Source organism: Rattus rattus, chromosome 3 (genome assembly GCF_011064425.1).
Source record: "Rattus rattus isolate New Zealand chromosome 3, Rrattus_CSIRO_v1, whole genome shotgun sequence".
Taxonomy (NCBI): domain Eukaryota; kingdom Metazoa; phylum Chordata; class Mammalia; order Rodentia; family Muridae; genus Rattus; species Rattus rattus.
The window spans coordinates 19,199,132-19,225,295 of record NC_046156.1 but is presented as its reverse complement, the minus strand read 5'-3'; the positions used below and the strand labels follow the sequence as shown (position 1 = coordinate 19,225,295).

The 26,164-nt window shown below is 38.4% G+C and overlaps 1 protein-coding gene across 2 annotated transcripts in view; it reads right to left on the bottom strand.

Annotated features, from left to right (window-relative positions):
• Positions 1 to 26,164, bottom strand: part of Unc5c (unc-5 netrin receptor C) — a 352,164-nt gene that overhangs the window by 95,570 nt on the left and 230,430 nt on the right. For both annotated transcript variants that reach the window (XM_032897248.1, XM_032897249.1), the window contains exons 3-4: positions 24,884 to 25,027; positions 5,070 to 5,173 (exon numbers count right to left, since the gene is read on the bottom strand). In XM_032897248.1, the coding sequence (XP_032753139.1) occupies positions 5,070 to 5,173; positions 24,884 to 25,027 (248 nt within the window). The remainder of the gene's footprint in view (positions 1 to 5,069; positions 5,174 to 24,883; positions 25,028 to 26,164) is intronic.

The following is a 26,164-nucleotide window of genomic DNA, read 5'->3' as shown; positions in this document are numbered from 1 at the left end:
CATGACAGAAACATTTTCTAGGCATGAACTCAAATGAGTAGAGAGGGATTAATTTCATAGAGAGTTGCTATTAGGCCTTGGGAATGGCCCAGCACCCCACTCCAAATGAAATTAATTTTCTTGCTTCTTCAGGGAGATCGGAGATAGACTTGTTATTGAAATGTAGTCAAATGTCATCAGAAAGGGAAAGAATCATTTTTGGATTGACTTCAGGAAATGTGCTATTAAAAGTACCAACCAATATTATCCAATAGTATTTCTGGGATAAGTTTTTCTTTCTTCTAAATTGTCTACTTCCTAATTTTCATGGCATTATTATTAGTGCCCCCTGGGATCTTTGGGCTGAATTATCTCCCAAGTAGTCTTTCACTCCTAGTCCTGGTAAGTTGGAATCCTGTTCTGGGGATTCAGATTAAAGGATCCCCTATCTCCCAAGGGGTTCTCTAAATGGCTTATCCCATTGTGGTAGTTTTCACAGTTATGGCCCTGATAGATTCATGAGTTTGAATGTGGGAGCCATAGGGAGTAGCACTATTAGGAGGTTTGGCCTTGTTGGAGGAAGTGCATTACTGTGGAGGCCGGCTTTGAGGTTATACATGCTCCAGCTATGTCCAGTCACACCGTCTCCTTCTGCTGCCTTTGGATCAAGATGTAGAACTCCCAGTCTCATCTCCTGTACCATGTATATCTGAATTCTGCCATGCTTCCCACCATGAAGATAATGGATTGAGCCTCGGAAGGTGTAAGCCAGCCCCAATTAGAGTTGCCTTGGTCACAGTGTGTCATCACATGAAGAAAACCCAAACTAAAAAACTTTTACAGGTGAAAGACAGCATTCTTCTAGAAATTTTCATTCCCGAAAGGTCAGCCTCTCTATTATACCAAGCATACCTTCTTTTATTTCTCAAGTATATTTAACATATTGGGAGAATCTATTGTGACCTCTAGTTTGCTGTCATTAGAGATAAAAGAAGAGTCTAACTTTGTGTTCCTTCTCTTTACAATACAATCTGGCAGAAGAGTAAATAGATAAACTTCCAAACAGTTATAAAATTATAGTATGTAGGAGCTGCCATTCATCCATTCACACATTCACTTGCACCTTATGCTTAATGCTAAATCAGCTCTGAATACATTGTCAAATAAACTGAATTTCGTTCTCCCCTTTAATCCTTTCTGACTCCTTGGTATTCCTTGACTGCTCTATGAATTAGTCTCCAATGACCTTATATCCAATACAACAAAGGTTTCTCAGGTCTCTGTGTCTATGATATAGAAGCTGTGCAGTTATTAAATATTTATAAAATCTATAGTCACACAGAAAGAATGTTGAAACAAAGAATGTAGAGGGGAGATCAGTGGAAGAAACAATAAGGTCCAAAGTTCTAAAACCCTATTGCTTCATTCCTGAGATCAAAACATTTTACTATAACCAATTAGTCCTAGAAGGCACTCAAATGTTTGCTGCTTGTGGGACGATGAACTGCCAGAAAGCTTTGGCTAATTCGTTCTTTCTTTGAGACAATATTTTTGCCATTTGGAATCTAAAGAGAGATCTATGAAGAGTGACCTCTACTCAAATTCCTTCCTTGGGAGTAGCTACAAGGGCTGTTGGACTCTTGGTACAAGGAGGATTGAATGAATGACAGTAGCTAATGATTTAGTGAGGACAGTAGAAGTTCATGACATTTGCTACTACTACAGCTTGAATGTGAAATGTTCCCTATCGGCTCATGTATTTGAATACTTTGCCTTCAGATGACAGTTTGATATTGAAATGATACCGTTTGGAAGTAGAAGCTTGCTGGAGGAAGTAAGTGCTGGGGATGGGCATTGGGGTTCCTTATACCTGGGATAGGTGGGTGTTGGGGTTTATAATACATACCCCATTTCCTGTCTTTTTTTTCTGACTGTAGCTGCAATGAAAATAGCTGCCCCTGATCCCCACTTCTGTTGAAATGCTTTCTCCATTGTATTTGACTGTATCCCCTCAAACTATGACCCTAAAATCAACTTGTCTTCTCTGAAGTTGCTCTGTCGGGTATTTGATCACAACAATGAGAAAAGTAATATGGCAGGTGATTTAATTAGCATCAGAGAAAGGTAAAGTCATGTTTTAAGTGTCACATTCATCGGTAGCACTGATGATCTCCAAGCTAACCAATGGCTAAAGAATAAAAGAGGCATCTTGGTGATTCTTCACACAGCAGAAGTTCCTCTGCCATGTATCCCAGAGTGCTTAGGGTGAGAAAAGTTCAGTGGCTATGTTATGACATTGAGTTCAATCTTCTGGGAGTTAATAATAATATAATAGTATAAATATTAGTCCTTTATGGCTCTGTATAGGTTTAGGATGCTTTTATACACTATGTTATTAAATATCAAACCTTTAATGCATAAATATCTTCCTTAAATGACTGAAAAATCTGGATACAAAGGACTTAAATATCTTGCCTAAAGTCAGAGAGTAAACTATGATCATGCTTGAATTTAAACATGAAATTTACAAGGAAATTCAGTTGCTGTTTCATGAAGAGACTATCAGAGACCGAAGTAAGGGAGGTACCAGCTATTACCACCTGAGCAACATTTATGACATTATATGCACAAATGTAATGTGATCATGAGTAGGGTTTGAATTTTTAAAAGGTGTCTGTTTTTACTAGCTAGAAGAAAAGAAATGCTTCCTGATAATCTGCAAAGAATGCATCTTCCTTCAGGAAACCAACCACATCTATGTAAAGCAAAGGCCAGTTGACTTAATCAGCCATGTTTTCACTGAACAGTCACTGTCTAATTTTCCCTCAGAAGTAGTTGCTTTGGACAGCAGGAAAGCAACCATAAATCTAGGTTGACCTCCTAGGGGCTGATCTAATGATCATAAAACAGATGCATTTTTATTTGCTGGTTTTCTCTTAAGATCAACATCTTATTTGACATCACCTTTATGCTTTCAAATTCCATAAACAAATAAATGGAAATAATATACTGAATGCATTATATTGAAACTAAAAATGATCAGTCTCTTAACTCCCAAGCTATCTTTCATTCCTTTTTACATTTTTCTGATGGTCTTGAGCAAATAGCAGCCAGAAAGTGTCATGTGAAAGCATCCATTGGCTTTCCGATCTTGCTGATCTTAATGGTGATAAAAAATCTACAGAGGAATTTATTAGCTTGCTCTTAAGCATGTATGTTTGATCTCCACTCTGAGTGAAAAAAATAGAAAAAAAGTCATATGTATAAAATATAGTTCTTTGAATGTCAAATGGGTATATGATTTTTGAGCTCTCCAAATGTTAATTAGACTCTTCCCAAGTGATGATACACATAAAATTCATAGCCAATTAGTTTGAAGTCATGAATCTTCACTCCTTGACAAAGTGAACTACTTTGTTAAGACTGAAAAAAAGAGAAGAATATCATGATCTTCTCTCTGTACAATTTTCCGAGGGCCAGCTGCTTTTAAGTTCCCTTGAGTAGAAGCCAAACTACAGATGTCCGTGATGCTCATAGGATGCTTAGAACATCACAGTGGCTTCTGGAAGTTTTCCTTAGAACCACAAGTAAAGAGACAGATGCACGGTTGCATAACTGAAATGAAATGCTGTATAGAAAAGAGTGCCCTTCATTTCAGTCACACTAAATCAATCTGTGCTTTGAGGCTGCAAATCTTGGATGTAGTATTGTGATAGTGAGTGATAATTGTGCAATTTGTGGTATGGAGCTGAAGAGTCCTAAGTTGCTAATTACAAGGAAAATTGTGTTATTTTTTCAGAGTAGAACAAGGATATATACAATTTTGCATTATATAGCAGAGATATAAATGTTTTGGCAGAAATGGAATCCTTTTACGTATAGTTTCAAATAATTTATTGCCAGTATCAACTCAAAGGAACCAGACTCTTGTTGCCTATCTTAGCCCTACCTTGTAGCAATTTTCAAAAGATTGGAAAGCCACTAGATATCAAACAGTAAATGAATTGTTTATTATTCCTTAAAATTTCAGGATTACTTTTTGATCTGTTAGAGAGGCAAACTTTCAAGATTTTCATGCATGAAACAAATGAGCTGACCCATGTCCACCAAATTCATGTGTAGGTTTGAATGACAACTCACACATATACAAAATAGAGTGACTCCTTCAAATGGCTTCATGAAGTTTAGACCCTAGCCAGGACCATCAATAAGTAAGCAGCTATGTTATTTATCAAATGAAAGTGCATTTAAATTTGTAGAACTTTGTAGCAGCTATGATAATCATGTTGGATAATATAAGATAGTCTTTCCTTAATCATGTAAATGGAAAATTGATTTAGAGTTTGGAGTTATTTGGTAACAATATGAAAGGCGTGGTATTGGTTTCCTTTTGACAGGATGCTGTAGTACTGTGGTGTGTGTCCCCAGTAGAGCATGCCCTCTCCTATGGGTCATGTAGAGCAATGTTTTGAAATACAGTCCTTTTCAAAGAGCAATATATTGCTGGTAATGAAAACTCATGCCAAAAAAAAATCTGATTTATTATATTTCATTAGCAGTTCATAGGCTTCCTTTAAGCAGAACGAAAACATGGAATAAATGGATAGAAATATCACGGCATGAAAGCGAGCATGTTTATGACAGTAGATATGGCTTTCTGATCTTAACAATGACATCATCTGCTGAGAAACACACATGTGCAGAACAAGCTCAAAGGACCGACAAATAACTTTCTTACACTAACATTTCAAAAAAGTCATCTGGAACAGTAATACAATTGGTGACACATGAAGTCACAGCATCTCTCTCTCTAGATACCAGATAAAGTAAAACGCTATTTCTGATTGTTTTGAAAGAGAATGATAAAATTAAACCATGCTGCCTGTGGCTTTGTCCAGTGGGGCATTCTAATTGACTTCCAAGTCATTAATCAGTTCCTAATCAATCTGTTTTGCCAGCAGCAGGCAGTTAGGACTCCATTACCAACCATCTATCATGCCATGCCCTAATTCACCGCACCATTAGCGATGGGTTAGGCCTCTGTTAGAATAACTAAGCGCCAACTCCCAAATGCAATGCATTTTTGTTACCTCAGCCATTGGGATCCCTTCAGGTGGCCGGCACTGGAGTAACACTTCCTGCTCCAAGGACACTTCCTTTCCCAAGGGTTCCTGTTCAAATGTCTTCCGCAGATCTGGAAGGGTCAGGTGATAAAGAATATGTCAAAACTAAACCACATCAGTTATCTGACAGAAAGTGCCAACATTTCCCCCTATTTAGTATTTTAGATCTTTATAAGTTTATCCATCTGTTGATATTATACCATAATTTGAAAAGTAATATTCTACATGGAAGAAGTTATGAAAGTTAAAGCCTATTCATTGTGCTGACTTTAAGCTTCCTTAAAAATCTTTTATAGATAATTTTAATAATTACCAGAATACATTAATTGTACTTTAGTATTTCTTGGTAATCTGTTTTTGATGGCACTAATTTTCTTAATTAAAGTAGACCCAATCTTGTGAATTTTAAAGGCAGAGTTCCTTCGGTACATAAATACTTTCCTCTGATAATTGATATTATTAAGGTTGCAGTAACTATGGGATATTTTTATTCATGAATCAAAAGTGAGCTTTTGTTCAGGTTGGAAAATAGGACTCTTTCAGGAGCTACAGAGAAGGCACGCAACATCTAGAACTGTCTTAAAACCTCAAGGGAAAACAGAGGGGAGCTATTGAGAATAGTGTAGAAAGGATTTAATTTCTAATCATGTAGCCGTTTTCAACGAGAAGATTAAGTATTCATTTCTGCACACACATGCCAAGTACCTAATTATGTGCTTGTGTGGCTAGAGCTGTAATAGCAAGATGCGACAGCTTAGGAAACTACCCTGAGATAAGGATGTCAGAAACCAGCCTATCATCTTACAAACATCGCTAGTACACACAGCAGGATACAGGTTTAACTAACACATCCTTGAGTGAGATATAATTGTTTTTGTTTTAAGAGTTTGGCTTTAGAAATCTAAAATAAAATTTACCTATTGTTTTCTAAGTAAAATGTAATCAGTGCATTTCTCTAGAGGCTCTAGAATTTTACTTTGTATGTACAGATCATAACTTTGCGGCATAGCATTATCTTAAGTTAACCCGTAGGTTTCAATAAAACTTTCTTGAGTCTTTTCATCGATGCCCATAACAAATATATAAGAATATGAAAGAGACATTTTGGCTTACTGAATTACGAGGTGGAAGCCCAAAGACTCTGGAAATTTGGATATATGTTAGTAGGTTCCATCCAAAATGTACCATTTAGAAAATGTCACTAAAGGAAAAGATTCGCTTACATGTTTGCATGTCTGCTATATTGTTGGATTGTTTTAACAGAAGAAACTCATCCAAGATTCTGGTGCTTGTAAGAAAATGATGAATGGATATGGAATGAGATGATATGAAAGATTCTCCAAAGGATGAGAGAAGCACTGTCAGAAGGACATTTTTAACACAATTGTCAAGAAATTGAGTGTATTTTTAAATGAATATTTAGAATCCAGATGTTTATCATAGCCTGAAAGATATGTCAACTCTATTCCTGTTTCCTAAATGAGGAATATGCACATTAAGTCACCCACAACCTCACAGCAAAATAATTGGTACTAAATAGGAATGCGCCTAGCCTTTGACTTCATATATCTTGTCGTCCCAGTCACTCCTCATAAGCCTTTCCCATCCATTTGTGCCCCAACAGACTATAAAAATGTTATCTTTGTTAGAATAATTGCTATTTGTATTGAGCTACAATGAGGTAAAGTTTTTGGCGAGTATGGCCACCACTGGAAACAATAGTAGCTAATAACTTTTATGGGATAAATCACTATCTATTTTATATGACTTATTGGCAGAAAATGACAGAGGAGATCCCACCTAGTATATAGTAGAGCAGAGACAAGATGACTGGAATTTGTTCTAAGGTTGATAACATAGTTGAGTTGCTTTCATTCACATTCATCATGATGCCAAGCAACCAGAGCTTCCAGGGACTAAGCCACTACCTAAAGACTATACATGGACTGACCCTGGACTCTGACCTCATAGGTAGCAATGAATATCCTAGTAAGAGCACCAGTGGAAGGGGAAGCCCTGGGTCCTGCTAAGACTGAACCCCAGTGAACTAGATTGTTGGGGGAGGGGCGGCAAGGGGGGGAGGATGGGGAGGAACACCCATAAAGAAGAGGAGGGGGAGGGGGATGTTTGCTCAGAAACTGGGAAAGGGAATAACACTCGAAATGTATATAAGAAATACTCAAGTTAATAAAAATAAAAAATAAAAAAAAGATGTAAAAAAGAGCTAGAAACAAGAAAAAAGGCATGCATTCCAACAGTTAAAGAGATTTAATTCGATATTATAAATCCCATGCTTATAGTGGAGGTTTGAAGAGATGCTTAGGATGAGGGTGTGTGAGATACAGAAGCGAGATATAAAAGATGAACTTATAGGAAAAAAAAGATGAACTTAGGTGTGTTAATGAAAATCCTTTTTGCCCAATAGCAATGGTTAGCTCTCCATAACCACAGCAAAGGACTGAGTTCAACAACCGTATTATCCTTTGGATGACATCTGGATTACAGTGGTTAGAGTCAGCGTTAGGGACCAAACTGTGTAGACTAGTGGGGATAAGAGGATCATGGACTCAGTAGATAGTTGCCAACAAGTGAGAAGGGAAAGTCTTCAATGTATATAGACCATATTGTCAGGAATATTCGCAAATTTGGAGAGTGTCAGTAGGTAAGGCTACTGTTGTTTGAAGCTACTAAATCAAAATTCACAGTACAGTGAAGACGGGAAGAAAAACAACTTTTCCTTGTTACATATTGAGTTTAGTGTTTCTATAGGATACTCAAATGAAATTGTCCAGTACATCTCTATATCATATTTTATAATCCTCAGCAGTATTGCATTTGGGACTGTGTCATTTCATTTGTGCCACTGCTCTTTCCATAGGAGGGGTTTTTATTGTCATCGCTGAGCTTGACTCACTATATTCCACAAGAGTCTTTCTCTGCTGTGACAAAATAAGTGGATGTAGAAAATGCCAAGTGTTCTCTGGGATGGCCATCTCTTGCCCCGAGAAACACTTACTGGGGTTGGCTGTCTCAATGGTTGCTGAAGCACTGTTGTCCAGGCAACAGAACATAGACAGGAATATTGAAGCAGAAGAGCTTCTGACAAAAATGACAAAGAGTGAATGGAGGGGTGGGAAGAAACTTCAAAGAGGAAAGTGGCAGAGGAATCACAAGGAAACTGACATTTTAGGGAGGGGGGTCAATAGCACAACATGGCACAGCTGGAAAGGAAACGCCTGCATTTGGGAAAGACTGGAGAAATGAACGTTTTTAGCACGTACTATGTGATTAAGGAACAGTGGGCTTGAGTACAGCATGCTTTAATTTCTGTTAGGAAATACTAACAGAATCTTTGACACAGTATTTAGATTTGTGCAAGATGAGTACACATGCATGTGGTCATTGCTTCTTATCTGAGGAAAACTGAGAAAGCCTAGGCACAGGAAACGTAGTCCACAGGTACCTACTGCAGAGAGATACACCAACACCATCAATAAATAAACATTACATGATTAATTTGTCATAATGCTTGAGCTTTCAATTCCACATACATTTTATTAAATTTCTAAGATAATGTCAGACTTAACCCCACAAAGCAGTTACTTCTTCAGAAAAAAAAATTAATTTCTGTCATCAATCCTCACTTTGGGGCTGTAGATGGAGCATAGGTTATATATTATATTGTGGCAGCGTAAGAGAGAGTGCCTAACATCCTTTATCATTCAGAGAGATATGATAGAAGCTAGAGAAGATGCCTTGCAGGTAGAGAGAACACAAGGATGATAGAAAACTTGGTATTGTCAGTATTATTTAAGTATTAGCTGTAGAGCATGCTGCAGAATAATGTGGGAATTCACGTCAAGGAAAAAAAGATGAATTTTGCCCTGGACTACATTTAGGAATCTCTTTTTGTTTTCTTTCCACCAGTACAAAGACTGTTACTAAAGTGAGTGAAACAGGTTATTTTTACAAAGGCAACTTGGTCGAAATATGATAGTTATGGATTCTATCAATTAAAAGAAAACTCAGTGTTGTTGTAAGCATGGATCCAGAGACAGGTTGACCCCTGAACATGAATATTGGCTTACCAAATCCATTAGCTGAAAGTCAATTAGCAGATGTTGAATCAGATCTGCAATGACAGGGATTTCAATCAACCATTTATGCTCAATCAGGTACATCGCTTTGAGCATACATATGTGTGAAACGACTCATTTGTCATTGTAATATTTTGTGGCTTTCAGTGAAGTTTTTGTATAATACTGCGCTTGCTAATTATGTATAGTAAAGAAAACACTGCCCTCAGACTTCTGCAAGCATTAGAGGCTCTTTGGTGATGCAACTGATGGATAGCGGAAAAGCAGAAGACTTTGGGACTTTTACTTTTTTTATTAAGGAAAAATAAAAGTCTGTGATTTGTAGGAATCTTTGCATATTAGAACCTATGGGTGGATATTTTAAATGTGTATTTAAGAGGGTAGGAATCTTATTTATTGTGAGTTAAGAAGCCACTTGGTTGCAATTAGCAGAGGAAATGTCCAGAAGAAATGAAGTAATAAATTACTTTGTAAACCGTAAGGGTAGATACATCTTAGAAAAATAACTCCACTTTCTTTGAACTTTTGAGCACTTGGTTCTATACAAATATGAAAGAAATAGAAACTGAGAAGAAGGCTGGATTCTAGAAGGTCCAATGTTAAAATTATGAGAAGCTTCCCGATAATGTCTCATCAACATAAATGGCTAAACATGAACTTTACAAAGATTTAAAAAAAAAAAAGTAGACATGCTAAAGTGGGTAAGTCCAGCAGGCCTCAGGACTATACAGAGAAAACTCCATGCTACTAAAGAATTCTGAGAATGAGAGAAATATTTTTCACCAGGGAAGAGTACATAAGTTATTCAATATAAAATGGTCAGCCTGAAACCAGACACATAACATTATACAGACTGAGCAAATTGTATTTAGGAATATGTGAGTACACACACACACACACACACACACACACACACACACACACACACATACACACACACACACACCATCAATTAATAAAAACAAAGGACATGAATTTGAAAGAGAAAGAAGAGGTATGTGGGAAGATTTGGAAGGAGGAAAAAAAAGGAGAAATGATGTAATTATAATCATAAAATTTAAAATTATCAGTCTTATGTAAAAACTTAAAGTAATGTATAACACAAAATACATACACACTGAATTACTTTGAGGAAAATAGAGGAATCCATACTCAAAATAGCATAACAAAGTTCATCATGTCATCTTGCTTATTAAGAAGACAGAGAGGGGAACATGTCTCCCCAGGGATAGCTTTCAGGCCCCGTTACTTGACAATCTGAACTGTGTACACTGATGAATGTACACACTGAGGTGAAACATGAGGCTGGACAGATCTCAGTTTAGAGTATGATGGACCACACTGGCACTTGGGATCCCTGCTCACATGGGATGTAGGATGTATGAACTTGTCAGCAAAAAGATCTCCCAATCGTAGTTAAGCAGCCAGGTGATTGATACTATTACCTATTCAAAGGACAAACGCTTTCTAGTTCTAACCTTTAAAGAATAGTCTACGCTTGTTAACCATGTCCGGTCTTTCCTAGAGAAAAATAATTTTAGACAACAAAGTTTAAGCATTATGACAGGCTGATTCTGTGAACTGACAAATTTTCTAATGATTTAATCTGTAGTAGACTATTCAAGTTGGAATTCAGATCCTAATTTACATAGAATAAGATATAAAGAAACATTGATGTTGGTCGAATTTTGTCTTTGTTTAAACCTTATAAGGCTATATGACTATTTAAATGCACATATTCAATTCTAGTAGGGTTTGGAAGATTTTAAAATATAAAATATCTCTAGTAAGTAATTTTAAACCAGTATATACAGAAAAGTCTAGGTGATAATTACTTATGTATGTATTTTTAAAATGTCCTTTTCTTATAAAGTTTTACCATATGTTGATGGTCTACAAACTCTAGTGTGTAATATTCTGTATTGATCCTGAGGAATCTCAGGTTTATTTTTAATTTATTCCAGACTTTAATCATGAAAAAATGTCTTATATGTCTTACAGACTGATTATTTGTTCTTTGAAGCCTTATCTATGAATACAGCATGAATTAGTATGTTTAATTCAGCATGTTTGCTGAATGTCTTACATTGTAGGAAGAAGAGGGACATCATCAATAGGAGAAATCACAGTCTGGTGTGTTTGGGGTGTTGTTAAAGAACAATCAGCACAACATAATCAAGAGGTGGAAGTTTTGAGTAGTATTTGAAGTCATTTAAAGCTAATATTCACTTGGGTGTCTTGGTAGATAGAAATTTTCACTTTGAATCACTCTAAAACCCTGTCATGGTCCTTTGAAGGGTGGCAAATTCTTGTCAGAAGATTAAAAGCCAGCATTAAAGAAGTGAAACTGAAGAAAAGGGAAATATTAAAATGCATCATGAATCATATATGTGTATATATATGTATATATATATATATGCAAATATATGCTCAGTGGATCATTAAATGGAGCATTTTTATATTATAGTATTATTATACATCATTTAGATTGTGTCTTGAAGCAATTGGGAGGGAGAATAACACGCTGGCCACGAGGAAGGTTTGGTACAGAAAAATGTGGCTTCAAGTGTTGACTCTACCACTTGACTTCATAATACTTCTATGTTTCTTCAGTATTAAAAACTTGAATATTATGAAAAGAATTTCAGAAGCTGGAGGGGAACCTATCTATAAAATGTGTAATGTCATATTAGCATATAGGATTATAGAGCCCATGCACCATTAACCCCATACCTCTTCTTTCCCTGTGTTATTAAAAAAATTATCATAGCATATCGACATTTGACACTGTCACTCTTACTCAAATATAACTGATAAGAAAAATGGCAGTTATAATCTCTAATGACTGATGTGAAGTTCACAAGGTGAACCCCAAGGATTTCAAGATATGACTGATAAAATTTGACTTTCAGGTTAGACCCTGGGAATCTGGTTCTCACAAACCCCACAGGCTGTGGCCAAACTACTAAAATTTGAGAACCATGGATTGATAATCAGATCATTGGTCTGCCATGATATATGCAGCACACCGGTAAATACCACAGGCATCATGGAAAACTGTGGATAATGAGGGAGACATGATCTTGAATTGTGGCTCTATCCAGTTTATTTGAAAATGAGTGCTTTTTGGCAATTCCACAGAATCAGCAGAATGCTCTCCTTCTCTACTGGCTAATAACTGACATTGTCTCACACAGAACTTGAAACTTCCATATCTATAAGGACCATGTAGTAACACAAATAGGAGAACAGTAGGCATCAGTTCTTCTTGAAACTCGCCACTCACCTGGGCCACTTTTTTTTCCATCTAAATTTTAACAGATTTGAGTAGGAAAAGAAAAAACAAAACAAACATGTCTTTTCTCTTGCTGCTCAGATCTGCTCCATACAAACTGAAAGAATACAAGCTCTGGGGGCCACAACTCTAAATTTAATTGCCAATACAAGTTTGGAATGTGGATTTTGTATAGTATGTGCTTACCCTGTGGTCATATACTTAAAGTGTCATTCAAATGTGTTAGTGGGGCAATGTTTTAAGGGGTTAAATACTATAATTGATAAGCCCTATGTGACCTGTGAACTGTTTCTTTGAGATCATTGGTCTAAGAAATTCAATTTTGGAACTTGTGAATATTAATGCTTCTCATCCCCTCCCTCCTGTCTTGAAGAAAACCCAAGACTTCTCCCCATAGGTGTCCTGCTTTTGAGTTTTAGACACAGAAATAAGAAAACTGGCCAAGGTATCTTTGAAGGTAGGCTGATTTTATAAAGATTAATTGCCTAACTTTTTAATTAGTATTTCATAATTATTAATGTATATTCTCTAACCTACTTTCAGAAAAAGTGTTAGGCAATAAATGTATGAAGTTCAGAAGATAGTGACATTTTAAATAGATGTAGACTATTAAAACTGGAGTTAGGAAAATGAGTTTCAGACGACTGAAAAGATAAGTTGTCATTCCTGCAATTCTTGATGACCACATACAATATAAATGTCCCCAAATACTTTGCCAAATGAACATCATTAATTGCTCTGATGGCTATGTCCAGAAGCCTGAAGCTCTTTCAGGCAGAGCAGGAAGCTGTCATGATCAATCAGGATCTCTCTCTTCCTTAAGAGTAGGAATGGCAGATATTTGGTATCACTGCTTTCCCTTACAGTTCCAATGTCCATAACTAATCAATTATCCCTTTCTATGGAATCTGAATGTATGCTCGGTAGCCTTCTCAACTTAGGATGCCCACAGGCCAAACCTAAGTAGCAGATTTTAGATTTTAGTCAGAAGGCAATGCTTCTATCTCCACCCTGCAGTTCACAGCATAAAGTTTCCTGACCTAAGGAGAGGGGGAAGCACACCAGTCAGACCATTTTACAGTGAGATAGATACAACATCACCAACATGTTGGATACTATTGTTTTTCTAGTACTGAGCCTAGAACCTCATATATACATATATATATATATATATATATTACTCTAAAGATATGACCATCTCCAACCGTTTTAAATTTCTTGATATTTTGATAAAGAGTCTCATTAGCTTGCCCAGCCTGTCTCTGAATGCCTTCTGTAGCCCAGCCTACTCTACAAGTTGACATTGTTCTTCCTCAACCTGGCAAGTAGCGGGAATCATAGATTTGCACCTTCAGACCCAGCTCTACATTTATTTAAAATCTGAAAATGTTCTGTGGTTGAATATACTCTTAAGCATGGTGCATTTTCCTCAGAAGCTCTTCAGAAAATATGGAGTTCAATTAAATGCCTCAACATAATCTCAAAGCCTCCTTTGGTGAAGGACTGGGGGACGATTTCTCTTATGCTGTAAACATTTCAACTCTCAGTCTAGTCTAATGACCTTGTGAATTGTATATCTGAAATCTTGAGAGGTTAATTTACTTGCTCCAACTTACATTTGCTCAGAGTAGGCCAACTCCACATGTGGATTTGGGACAGGAATTGCATGCTGGGTGTAGCCCTTCCCTATTGGCATGAGCCCATCAGACAGCTCTAGATGGCTGAGACTGGAAATGGTGTTAATGGAACGGTCACTATGAAGGAATCAGCAGGCTTGCAATTCTTCCAGAGATTTTGAAGTAGTGGTTATGGCTTTGTAACAGGCGTTGGTAGCTGCTGGTATTCCTTGACTTATGGCTACATCTCTCTTTTCTATCCTTTGGAATCTAAATGTTCATTTATGTCCAACCTCCCCCTGACTCACTCTTTCTATGGATAACCTCCAACATGGAGCCCATCATCACATCTACAAAGATCACTGTGCAAAATTTACAACTTCAAGATCATGGTTCAATTCTTTTCTGGGGGTGAGGAGTAGCCCCCTAGGATACCATTTAACCCCACTACAGTGGTTGTTGACGTGAATCCTTGGTCTGCCTGATGGAGGTTTGACAGTGATTGGCAATGGGATAGATTTCTAGGATTTTCATTCTTTATGCAAAAAGTGTTAACAGTCATAGTAGTTACTGCAGAGTGGCTGTGAAGATTGCATAAGGCAATAATAATAAAGTTCCTAGGTTGGTTCAGGTTCATTAAAAATGTCTTCTTGGATGTCGTCTCTTACCTGATCATGTCTTGCACTCTTTAGTCGCTGTAGCTACAGAGTGTGCGGAGTCATTGGCACGCCATTTACTCATTACCTCTTACCAAGAGGCTAAGCTTCAATTAGGATTAAGCTTCCTGCCTTTTGAACCAAGCTTGTTTTGACTGAATGGCTCTAGATTTATGTAAACCCTGTACTTAAGAGACACGCATGTGGCAGGGATGTGTTGCAGGCCATCGTCAACACTTTTGATGGAGGTCTGCTCCCACATTAAGCAAACACAGTAGCTCTATTGTGCTTCACAGTTTCGAACTTTTAAATGATTTCTCAATTCCTTTTACAAGTGCAATGGCCAGAGGCACTGGAGGTACTTTTGATTAAAAATAAATTGTTTCACTGTATTTTCAAAGTGCTTCTTTATCAAATAAAATTCCGTGGTCACATTAGACATTAATACTTTTAGTTTAAAAGGCAAAAAATGTACCTGTCTTCCAATGATGATGGAAGGGGCTAATTATCTTGTCACAGTAGAGTAGAATTTATTCTTAAATTATAAAATTTGACAGTTAACAGAATATAAGTGCTGAGAACCAAGCAACTGGGCATATTTGGAGAGAGTTAGATTAATCTTCAGAGCTTCGGCCACTTATTAATAGTGAAATATTCCTGATTTAATGTCTGAGTGTCTGAAGTTTCCCATGGCTTTGTCTCACAGAAACAGATAATCTGATCTGGGATTTTTTTTATTGATAAAACACTATATTAAGCAACATATTGCTTATAATTTAAAATATAGAGAATATAATATTTTAAAAAGAGTTTTCATCTTTTCTCTCTTGCCTTTCCTTTAAAAATATTGTAAAGTATAAGAAAGAGCCACCCACCATCTGAACAAACTGCTCACAAATGCTACAAGGGTTATCAGTTGCTTCCTGTGAGTGTAAGTATATGCAGTAAGGCAGATTACAGTGGAAAGGCTCTCCTTAAGTTCCATAGCTATCAAAACAGTCAGTCAACTTTCTTCATGTTTCCACATCTCCATTTTATTATTGATAGAATGCACACAATGACAGGGACTGCCTCAGATGGTTCCTGGGATAGAGCAGTGGCCAGAACACATGAACAGAGTAAGAATGCATTGGTGTTGGTTTCCAAAAGTTATTTCACTCCTAGGCATACACTTTAAAGATGATCCAACATATAACAAGGACACATGCTCCACTATGTTCATAGCAGCCTTATTTATAACAGCCAGAAGCTGGAAAGAACCCAGATATCCTTCAACAGAGGAATGGATACAGAAAATGTGGTACATGTACACAATGGAATACTACTCAGCTATTAAAAACAATGACTTCATGAAAGTCTTAGGCAAATGGGTTGAACTAGAAAATATCGTCCTGAGTGAGGTAACCCAGTCTCAAAAGAAAACACATGATATGCAGGTAATAGCCCCAAAGCTTGGAATACCCAAGAAACAATTCACAGATCATGTGGAGCTCAAGAAGAAAGAAAACCAAAATGTGGATGCTTCAGTCCTTCTTAGAAGGGAGAACAAAATACACATAGGAGGAAATACAAGGAAAAAGAGTGGAACAGAGACTGAAGAAAAGAGACTGCCCCAACTGAGGATCCATCCCATATGCAGCCACCAAACCCAGTCACTACTGTTGATGCCAAGAAGTGCTTGCTGACAGGAGCTTGATACAGATGTCTCCTGAGAGGCTCTGCCAGAGCCTTACCGATACAGATGAGGATGCTTGTAGCTAAGCATCTGACTGAGCACAGGGACAGTAATGGAGGAGTTAAGAGAAAGGACTGAAGGAGCTGAAAGAGTTTGCAAAATCATAGAAAAACAACAATATCAACCAACCAGACCCCCCCAACCTAGAGCTCCCAGGGACTAAACCACCAACGAATGAGTACACATGGAGGGACCCATGACTTCAGCTGCATATGTAGCAGAGGATGGCATTGTCTGGCATCAATAGGAGGAGAAACCCTTGGTCCTGTAAAGGCTCAAAACCCCACTGTAAGGGAATGCCAGGGCAGGGAGGTGGGAGGGAGTGGGTGGGAGTGGGGGCATCTTCATAGAAGCAGAATGAGGAGGGAGGGGGATTGGATAGGGGTAAAAGGGGATAACATGTGTAAACACATAAAATATTCAATAACAAATAAATAAGCAAATAAGTAAGTAAATAAATAAATGGAAAATAAGTTTGCCAAAAAAATTACTTTTGACACAAAAATGTCTTCAGCGGGTGACATTACAGATAGAATTGGTTGGGACAGATCATTTTTTTAAATCAATCTGTATTGAGGTATATTTTACATTGAACTTTGTCTACTTGAAGTGTGCAGTAGAAGGCATTTGGGGAAAAATAAGAGGGATGGGGAATGTTAATAGATTTTGACTATTTTCTTCATAAATTTAATTCTTGATAACCTCATTTTCCTCATTTAAGAGCTAAAGTTCTTTGCCCTTCCTAAGAACTGACCATGGAAACTTCCACAGCATCACAATTCATACCTGAGGACAGGAGTCAAGCCAGCATCCTTAAGCAGGAGGGCATGCTGACCATGTCTTTAATGTACCAAGGATTGCTTTCCTTCTTTGTACCCAGATCATTTCGACTTAAGAATCTCAAGTGAACACAGTCCCTGAAGTAAAGATATGCTATCATGGCAATTTTTCTTATTTACTGACTTTGGGGCATTTACAGGACAAAAATACATTGGTATTCTTGTAGTCTTGCTAAAGGGTCTTTTAGGGGAAAAAACATTTTAGAATTAGATGTCCAAACGACAGTCATTACAAAGTAGGGGAAGAGCAGGTGCCGTGAAAAGCACACTTTATATTCACACTGCACCTTTAGGTTCAGGAAAAATGATTAGACGTCATCTCAATATTTTTAAGGTATGTCTTAGGGATAAGTAATAAGAACCTTGCCAACTTTATGGATGGAGAACCTGGCGTTCCAAAGCTTTAAGGCTTTCTTTGCAGGTACAAAAGCAACGCAATGCTTACAGACGATACGCTGGCAAGTAAGCATTTAAGCCATACACTTCCCTACGGCATAAAATACACTTTACTGTCAATTTTCAGTCTGGCGGGTTACATACTGTACCTATAACATAGGGGTGGATGACCTTTCCCAGAACGTAACTGTACGAGATAGCATTTGGTCAGTTACTTGTGTACCTCTAATAAGAAGGGTGGGTTGTAAATGTCCATGAGTTTGTGAGACTTCATGAAACTTGAGTGGTTTTGCCCATAGACAAAAGCACACATATTTGGGTAAATGCATCCAGCCATGGGGTCTAGCTTTTAATCTTATCATAAAAACCATAGTGAACTGTTTATGGCTATATAAGCTATTGAGATCTAAATAAAACAAAAGAGTACTTTGTTAAAACTCCATCCCAATGTCTAAACTATGTAGTTAATCATTTGAAATCAAAATATGGACTCTGTCATTTACAACAGGCACTTGTGGCTTAAGGGTTGCCTGAAGGACTGGGCCCAAAACCTCAGAAATGATCATTTGTGAATAAGCTATTTATTCTGGTATTGACAAATCGGCTCTGTTCTACCAAGAAATTCAGTAGTAAGCTATTACGTTCATGGTATGGCCCATGTCATTAAGAATGCCTAGTTAAAGAAATACATTATTTGGTTAAGTTGTTTAAGGATTTTCTTATGCAGAGTATTGCAACCAAGTAGGAAATTGAGGAATAGCAGGAAAGACTCTAAAGATATGATTTTCATGCACATATAAGCCAACATATTAACTCATGATATTAGATGTATCTTTATCTAGGGATATCTCGACACAGAACAGCAAATATATGCATTCCTTTGTGACAGTGTTGATCCCCAGGAAAATTTTCTTCATCGTTGAGCAATATAACAAGTTTGTCTACATGGATCTGAGTGTAAGGGGGTCATGAGGTAAGCTATGAGCATATAATACATCAAGAAATGGGTACTAGATACCCTAAGTGCTGTAGGAAGCAGCAAAATATCAAAGGAGGGTGTGTTTTGCTTATGGAAATTTGTGAGGAAGCACGGGAGCAATCCTTTCCTAGAGATGTCCTTGAAGTCCTTAGAAAAGAAACTGGTTTTAACAAATGGATGAAAACAAGGATTGTACCATCCATTCGCCCTGCGTCTTCAATTTCATTTCACTTATTTGTCATCTTCATTTGTTTCCCACAACCACATACAAGTGAAGAACTAGTAGTAGGCACTGGGGTTGTAACACCAAAGCTAAATGTCCATGAACTTTGGGGCTTATATTTTTCTAGGGAAGATAATGAACATGAAGAAGAAAAGTGACAAAGAATCAAAATGCTATGAAGAAAAATATGTTCTTAAGAGATGACAGAGCTGGGGTCCTGACAGACCCACCTTTAGAGGCAATTTCAGTAACAGAAAGAAGGAGGGGACTGGTGGTAGATAAGGGGAAGAAGATTTGGGAAGGGAAGGGAAGACTTTTGTAAATTGTCTATCTGTAGAATGAGGCTATTGCCTTGAATGAACAAAGAAATGGGTGTAGTTATAGACACCGTGCAAAGAGGAGAGATACAGGAAGGCATGAACCCTTCACACTTTCATACTGTAAATAAATAATTCATCAGACGGAAAAGAGAATCTTGTGAACTTCCCCCTAACCACAACCCAAAACCAAAACCAAGAGAGGGGAAAACAAAACGCCATCATCTCTCCCTTATTTTTTCTCAGTGCGTTGGCTAACGCACAGCATTGGCTCCAGGATTGGCATGCTTCTCCACACACTGCTGCAGGATCTCAGGCAGAACTTTGTGGTCTCATCTTTTGATTGCCTTTACCTATAAAGTATGGGTAATAATCTCACTTATCACAGAGTCCATGAAATGACCAAACAGCTAATCCCTATGCAGTGCTTCGGTAGCACCTCCTGTAATGTCATTGTGACCACTTTACAGACTATGTGTTCTCACTAGACTTCTGGGGCTCTGGAGCACACATGACCCGAATGTCATCTTAATTGAGAGGCACTGAACCAATTCCAAAGACTATTATTAAAAGTTCTTAAGTATTTCATTGACATGTGCTTTCTGATATTCTATATTGAAACTCTACACAATATACTACTAAAGGTAATTTCATCTGCCTATGTTTACTTAGACACTAGAAACTAGAAAGGCTTTTGTAAACTAGAGTGACAGAAGTAGCCGGCATCACACTTCTATTAGGCACAGCCATCCTAGACAGTGTGCTAAATACTATGAACTCACAATGTGAGCGAGGTTGATGCAAGCTTCCAGGCGGCTCAAAAGACAGTTCTCATCACATGGATAAGGCCAAGTGAGCTGTGGGAGGAGGGCTGGAATGTCACCTTGGCTCTCCGTAGTTCTTTCCAAGAACTGTCTGATGCCTGTCTGTTGTCAGCAGCCTCTGTGAGACTACGGTGACTTACAGGTTAGTACATGTGATTCAAGAGGAATATCAGGGAACTGTCCTGACACTTGCAGGAAGATGGATTCTCTACGCATTCACATCCCACTGTCACCCAAGATTTGTAGGAGAGCAGTTACCATGTGGCTCTCAGTCTTATCCTCAGGCACGGGGGAAATTATGGCCCCATGGTGTATGAATCAGGAGACAATTTCGGTCTTCTGGATTGACAGCCTGGACAGACACACAGGGAGTGATATTTCACTCTCACAGTTTGCTTAGTATGTGTAAATCTTCAAACAAATGTACAGAGCCCCCGGAACTGTGGTAGCTGGTAGCCTGAACACCTGCCATCACTCAGTGAGCACATGATCTCTGTCCTGCCAGCCTGTCACATGCTTAGAAAATTTATCTCCTTTAATCTCAAAATAGCCCTATCATTTTCATTTCATGGTTCATAAAATTAAGGCTCAGAGAGGTTAAGTAACCTGACCAATGTCTCATTTGTCAGTGATGGGATGGGGATTTGTATATAATACAGCCGGGTCTGGAGGCAAATGCTTTTAACTTTGTCCACGTTGCTCCCTTCCTCAGACATGAGAGCAAAGAACAAGCACCAGGGCGGTAGCTTCTACAATGACTAGAATATCAACTTCAAGTCTTCCCTGGACAGAGCTGCTCAACAGATTCCCTCTTTCCCAAAACGTTTGGGATTCTCAATTTGGCTTTAAAGTAGAAGCACTTGGGAACCAAGCCCTTCTCTCCTAAAGATGGTTGCTGAGGCAGGACCCTTTGCAGGAAAGAGACTGTCCATCCAGCAAAAGCTGATACCTCTAGCAGAAATTAAGGAGTTTGATTGGGGAAGGTATATTCTTAGTTAATTTCTTGCTAAATGTTTACTTCAAATTTTCTATTTTTTCCTATGCTCAGATTGTGTCACTGAATAATTTTCTATTTTGATAGAACTTGGATGTATAAGTGATTGATCATAAACATCACTAATTCATTAATCCCTCTGTCTACCTTCCTGAAAACAGCTTAAATGAAAGGATCATGGCGGTGTGGGAGTACGTACCATCAGGGTGGAGTACACTGATCACACGGATTTAACTTCTGTCTTGTCGTTATGTTCACCCATGACACATATCAACTGGAGTTGCTATTTATGAGAAGGCCATCGTCAAGTCTCACCGCTCAAAACACAGGACTCATTTGGTGTGTGGAAGACACCGAAATCCACAACCACTGGGCTGAATGTGGGAGGTCGGCTTGTTAGGGGGCACCCTCGCCAGAGGGAGAGTAAAGCTCTTGCCCTCAGGTTCATCACGATCTGTATCTGTCTGAGTAAACAGTCATGAGTGAGATGGGATGCCTTGGCCGCATGTGTGTGGCTTCAATTACGAAGTCATTGGCACACCTCTTCTGAGAATTACCACCACAGGGAAGAGGTGCCCGGGAAAAGGTTGTTCTCTGATTGTTTGAAAATGTCAAACTCCTTAAAAACAAGGAGTTCGGGAAAGACGTTTAGAAAAATATAGCAAAAAACTAGACAGGTTTTTACATGCATATATAATTTTAAAATAGAAAATAAAGATTCCTGTCTACACCTTTCTATATAAAATTGGAAACACAATCTTTTCTTTAAAAAGGAAAGCTATACATAAGAGCACATTGTGTGGGACTCTGCAGCCTTTAAGCCTATCTGTGGATTAATTTGGTATAGAGTGTAGGCTGCACTTTAAGTATTTACTGTGTTGATACTCATGGGTATGTAGAAGAGTAGGAAAAACCTAACTTACGTCACACTTCTCTTTCTATTGTAGTTCAAAGCGAGTTTTGCAATTAATTTTAAACTTATGTGGAGAGCATGGGGCTGTTCCAGCAGGGTCTCAAGCCTGAACCCACCTGTTGGAAGTGCTGGCAATGAAATCCTCTCTCCCTTTTGGAAACTGCTCTCCAAGAGAAGCTGTTTCAGCCTGCGTTATTAGCTGGTGGGAGTAGGAAGTATCTTTTGACCAGTCAATGTGGCCAGACAGAAGCCCATTGTTGCCTTTTCCCCAAGGGCCACCCCAGCTCCAGGCACTCCTGTGGTATTGCCAGCAGCTCAGTTTCTCCCCATGCCCAAGCATTGATTCAACCCTCCACCTAACATCTGTAACGATTTGGTATGTTGCTCCCAAGAGCAGTCGTCAATAGTTACCCTTTCAGTGTATCCCACATTGCAGAGACTAAATGGGCAATGTACTTAGGGCACCACATAAACCTCTAGCTATATTCAGAGAGGGATATTCATCTATGGCATTTATACAAGCTTCACAGAGAATTCTTCATCAGGAGATTCATTCAGACACATTTACTAAACACATAGTATATCCTAGGCATAGGTCTAAGCCCTGAAGATACAAGGTTGTGTAAAAGAGAATTCTTCACTGAAAGGATCACACTGAGGTGAAACACAAAAATCACAGCAAATGAAAACAGACCCATTAGAACAGGCAAACTGAGCTGGAAATAGGGACAGGGAAGGGATAAAAAGCCATTGAACGTTTCATCTCTTTTGAATGAAAAGTTTCTCTCTTCCTTTCACATCCACATCAAAAGAGCTCTCATTCCTACCGCCTTCTATGTCAGCCTCACAAAAGCCCAAAGAGCAGCCACTTAACTTTTATTTTTGCCTTCGGCATTGCTTCTGACTGGTGTGGAGTCAGGGACTCTGTAAGAGCAGGTGAGATGGGTTTCTTGTTAGCTTGCACTCAATGATTCAGTGCACAGATGTGACACGGGTTTCTGCCAGAATTCCAAATCACACCAAACTCCCCATGTCCTAATTCTCCACCCTCCCATTTTCTCCTGACTCCCAGGCCGTACCTTCCTCTCCTCATCTGGGAATCTCAAGTGTTTATAGGAGTCTGCTGCACTTCTTCCTGCTCCGTGCTTTCAAGGTTAGCAGGGAATAGGAGCTCGGCTTCACAGCAGACCTCCCCTGACCTTTCTCTCAAGCGCAGCATCTTCCAGGCCTGTTCAGTTTATCCACAGCACATATCCTATCTCCCTACCTGCTTCAATCCTTGCTTTATCTAGAGTTTATCTAGTCTCACCAGATTGCTCTCAAAGTATAAAGCTGTCTAAGGACAAAAAAAATCTTGATAGATATTTACTGAGGAAATTAACTTTTAAAAATCCCAAAGGTAAATAGCTGAAACAAGCAGGCACGAATTAGCTTTGAAGGGTGAAGGAAGTGAAAGAGTTCAGGTCCAGTGTGACTTACATTGAGAGATCCCTAGTGTTCAGAGCTCAAGGCTCTAGTGAGGAAGATAGACAGGTGGGTGTTATATACTAAGTCACATCTCTGTCCCCAGTTCAGACACTGAGTAATTACTTTCAATGCTTAGAATGTGATGGCATTTGGAAAATGAGGCCTTTAAAGAGGTGATTAATTTAAGATAAGCCTGTCTGGATGGGTAACAATCCAACCCGACTTGTGTCTTCTAAGAAAAAAGAAATGCAGACGCACAAAGAGACACCAGGAAGGATCCCTTGAGCCCTTCAGGGACTCCGTAAGAAGGCAGCTGTCTGCAAGATGCAGAGAGGCCTCAGGAGAAAGCCAACCCACTGACATCTGCAACTGGAACGTCTAGCCTTCAAAAGTACAACAAAGGAAATTTCTGATTTTTAGGCCACCTATTCCCTGGTGTTTTGATGCAGAATTTTGGATTCATGTGTCAAGTCCCTGCTACCGTGAAGTGGGGGTAGAAGTGAGAGGAGATGAGGCCTATGTTTCAGGAAGACTGCACTGAGTGCACAGAACACTGACTGGAGGACAGGAAGACTCCGGGTCCCTGGGAAGCAAGACAGATCAGATCAGGCGCAAAAGGAGCCAGAGTGAGCATGTATCAGGGGTGACATCAGTCAGGATGGACGAGATGTTCTGACACATGAACGGAATATTGACATCTGACATACAGACAAAGAGTTCAGCAAAGAAGATGTAAATTTCAGTGGTCACACCATCTGTTAGAGAGTATCAATGTGGAATGTGATATGACACTACATATTCTGGTGTAATCAGCCTTCACACTGCTCCTGAGGAAAGGGTTCCATGTCGAGAAGGGCTCTGTGAAGAGAAGAGTCCATTCCTCCTGATTAGCACATGACTGAGCCTAAGAAGTTTCATAAGGCAATCTCCGTAACTGTCTAACACATCTTTCCATTTACCAAGTTATCACGGTTTGAGAGGTTCTTTCTCCCATTTCTGAGCTGTAATGTGTTGGCAGTTAACACTTCCGGACTGTGTTCCGATGCACTAATAAAGCTTTAGCATTAGTAGAGACTCTTGGCCTAGGAGACTTCTAGTTCCCACAGAAACACTGCTCAATATTATTTTAACAAGCTAGAATCAATGAAAAAGATAAAACTAAACAAACAAACAAACAAACAACAGAACAAAAGACAACACTTGATTCTCCCATAGTCTGATTGCTACCAGATCTAAAATACATTAAAAAACAAAACAACAACAACAACAAAACCAAAAAACAAGAATGTGATTCCTGAGAAACTGTGGTTCAAATACAACACCCTGGGGGCGTTCTTTTGAGTTAGAACCCTGACTCAGGACCAGAGATTCCTAGGCCTTCCTACACCCATCCGTGTTGTACCCAGGAGTCTCCAGGTGCAGGGACTCACACGCAATGCGCACGTATGCCTTCCGACTCTTTGTAGTGCCTGCTGAACTCCAGGCCACACACTGGCACCAGTAATCTTCAGGCCCGAACAGTTCCTCCACCTGCTGGCGTGAAATCTCAATGCTCACTTCTCTCACAATGAGACCTGAGGAGAGAAACAAAGGTTCAAGTCAGGAGAAAGCTCGCACAAAGGAAACATAATGCAGCCGCATCCCCCTAGGCATCCCACTGATGCCCTTGGTCACCATCTAGATATTGCCTCTCACCTGTCACCTTCTGAGGACTCCAGTGATGTTCTTCACATTGGATTCTTTTATTTGCTATTTCGAGTCTTTAACATCTATCTGAAGTGGAATGCATCTATAACCCCACACAATCACATTTCCTCCTATCTAGTTCTATAATATTCATTTCTTACCAGGCGATGGTATCATTTTCGCTCCCATGTTTCCTAAAGATTCTATTTTATCTATATAGGTTATGGCTAAGATGTCCAGATACTGGAAACAACTTTTCACAAAACAGTCTTCCTAGTAATTCGAACGCACAAAAAATAAATAAAGTAAAATAAAATAACCTAAACCTATAAATCAGTGATAATTTAAAAACCACTCTAACATATGTGTTTAAAATATAATAGCAAACCATTTTATTGAAATAAATTATAGCTTCAATTAACCAATAATATACAAATTTGAAAAGGGTTTTTTTTTTTTGTATAATCATTTAGAAGCTCACATTTCTCTGTAATTGTAAGTGAAATCCCAATAAAGTGTTTTGTTGAAATAATTTCAGTTCTTTTATCTTGACTAACAAAAATTGAACCAAGAATCTGGGATTCAATTTCAATGATATTTATATGAGGTGGTAAGGTGATTTCAGAGGTTCATTCTACAATGTTTCTCTTTGCAATGATCAGGAGAGATTAACTGAGTGATATATGAGAGGAACTGTCAGTGCACATAGAGATTGAATGGACACATTTTCAGAATGGAGTGTTCACTGACAGCAATAGCAGAACACCAGGAGAGAGCAAGGGAATTTGATCTGAGCCAAGTATGGACACAGTAAGAATAATGGAATGAATTGCCTTTGTTTACTAAATTTATATCCACCAATCCAATCATTAGCCATTGATACTCTATTAAATGGCAGTTATGCTAAATATACTATATTTGATACTCATGGAGTTCAAATGAATAAAATAGTTTATTTATTCAACTTTAATGAATTATTCATATCCAATCATATATATGGTTAAGAAGGCTTATATAAACATATT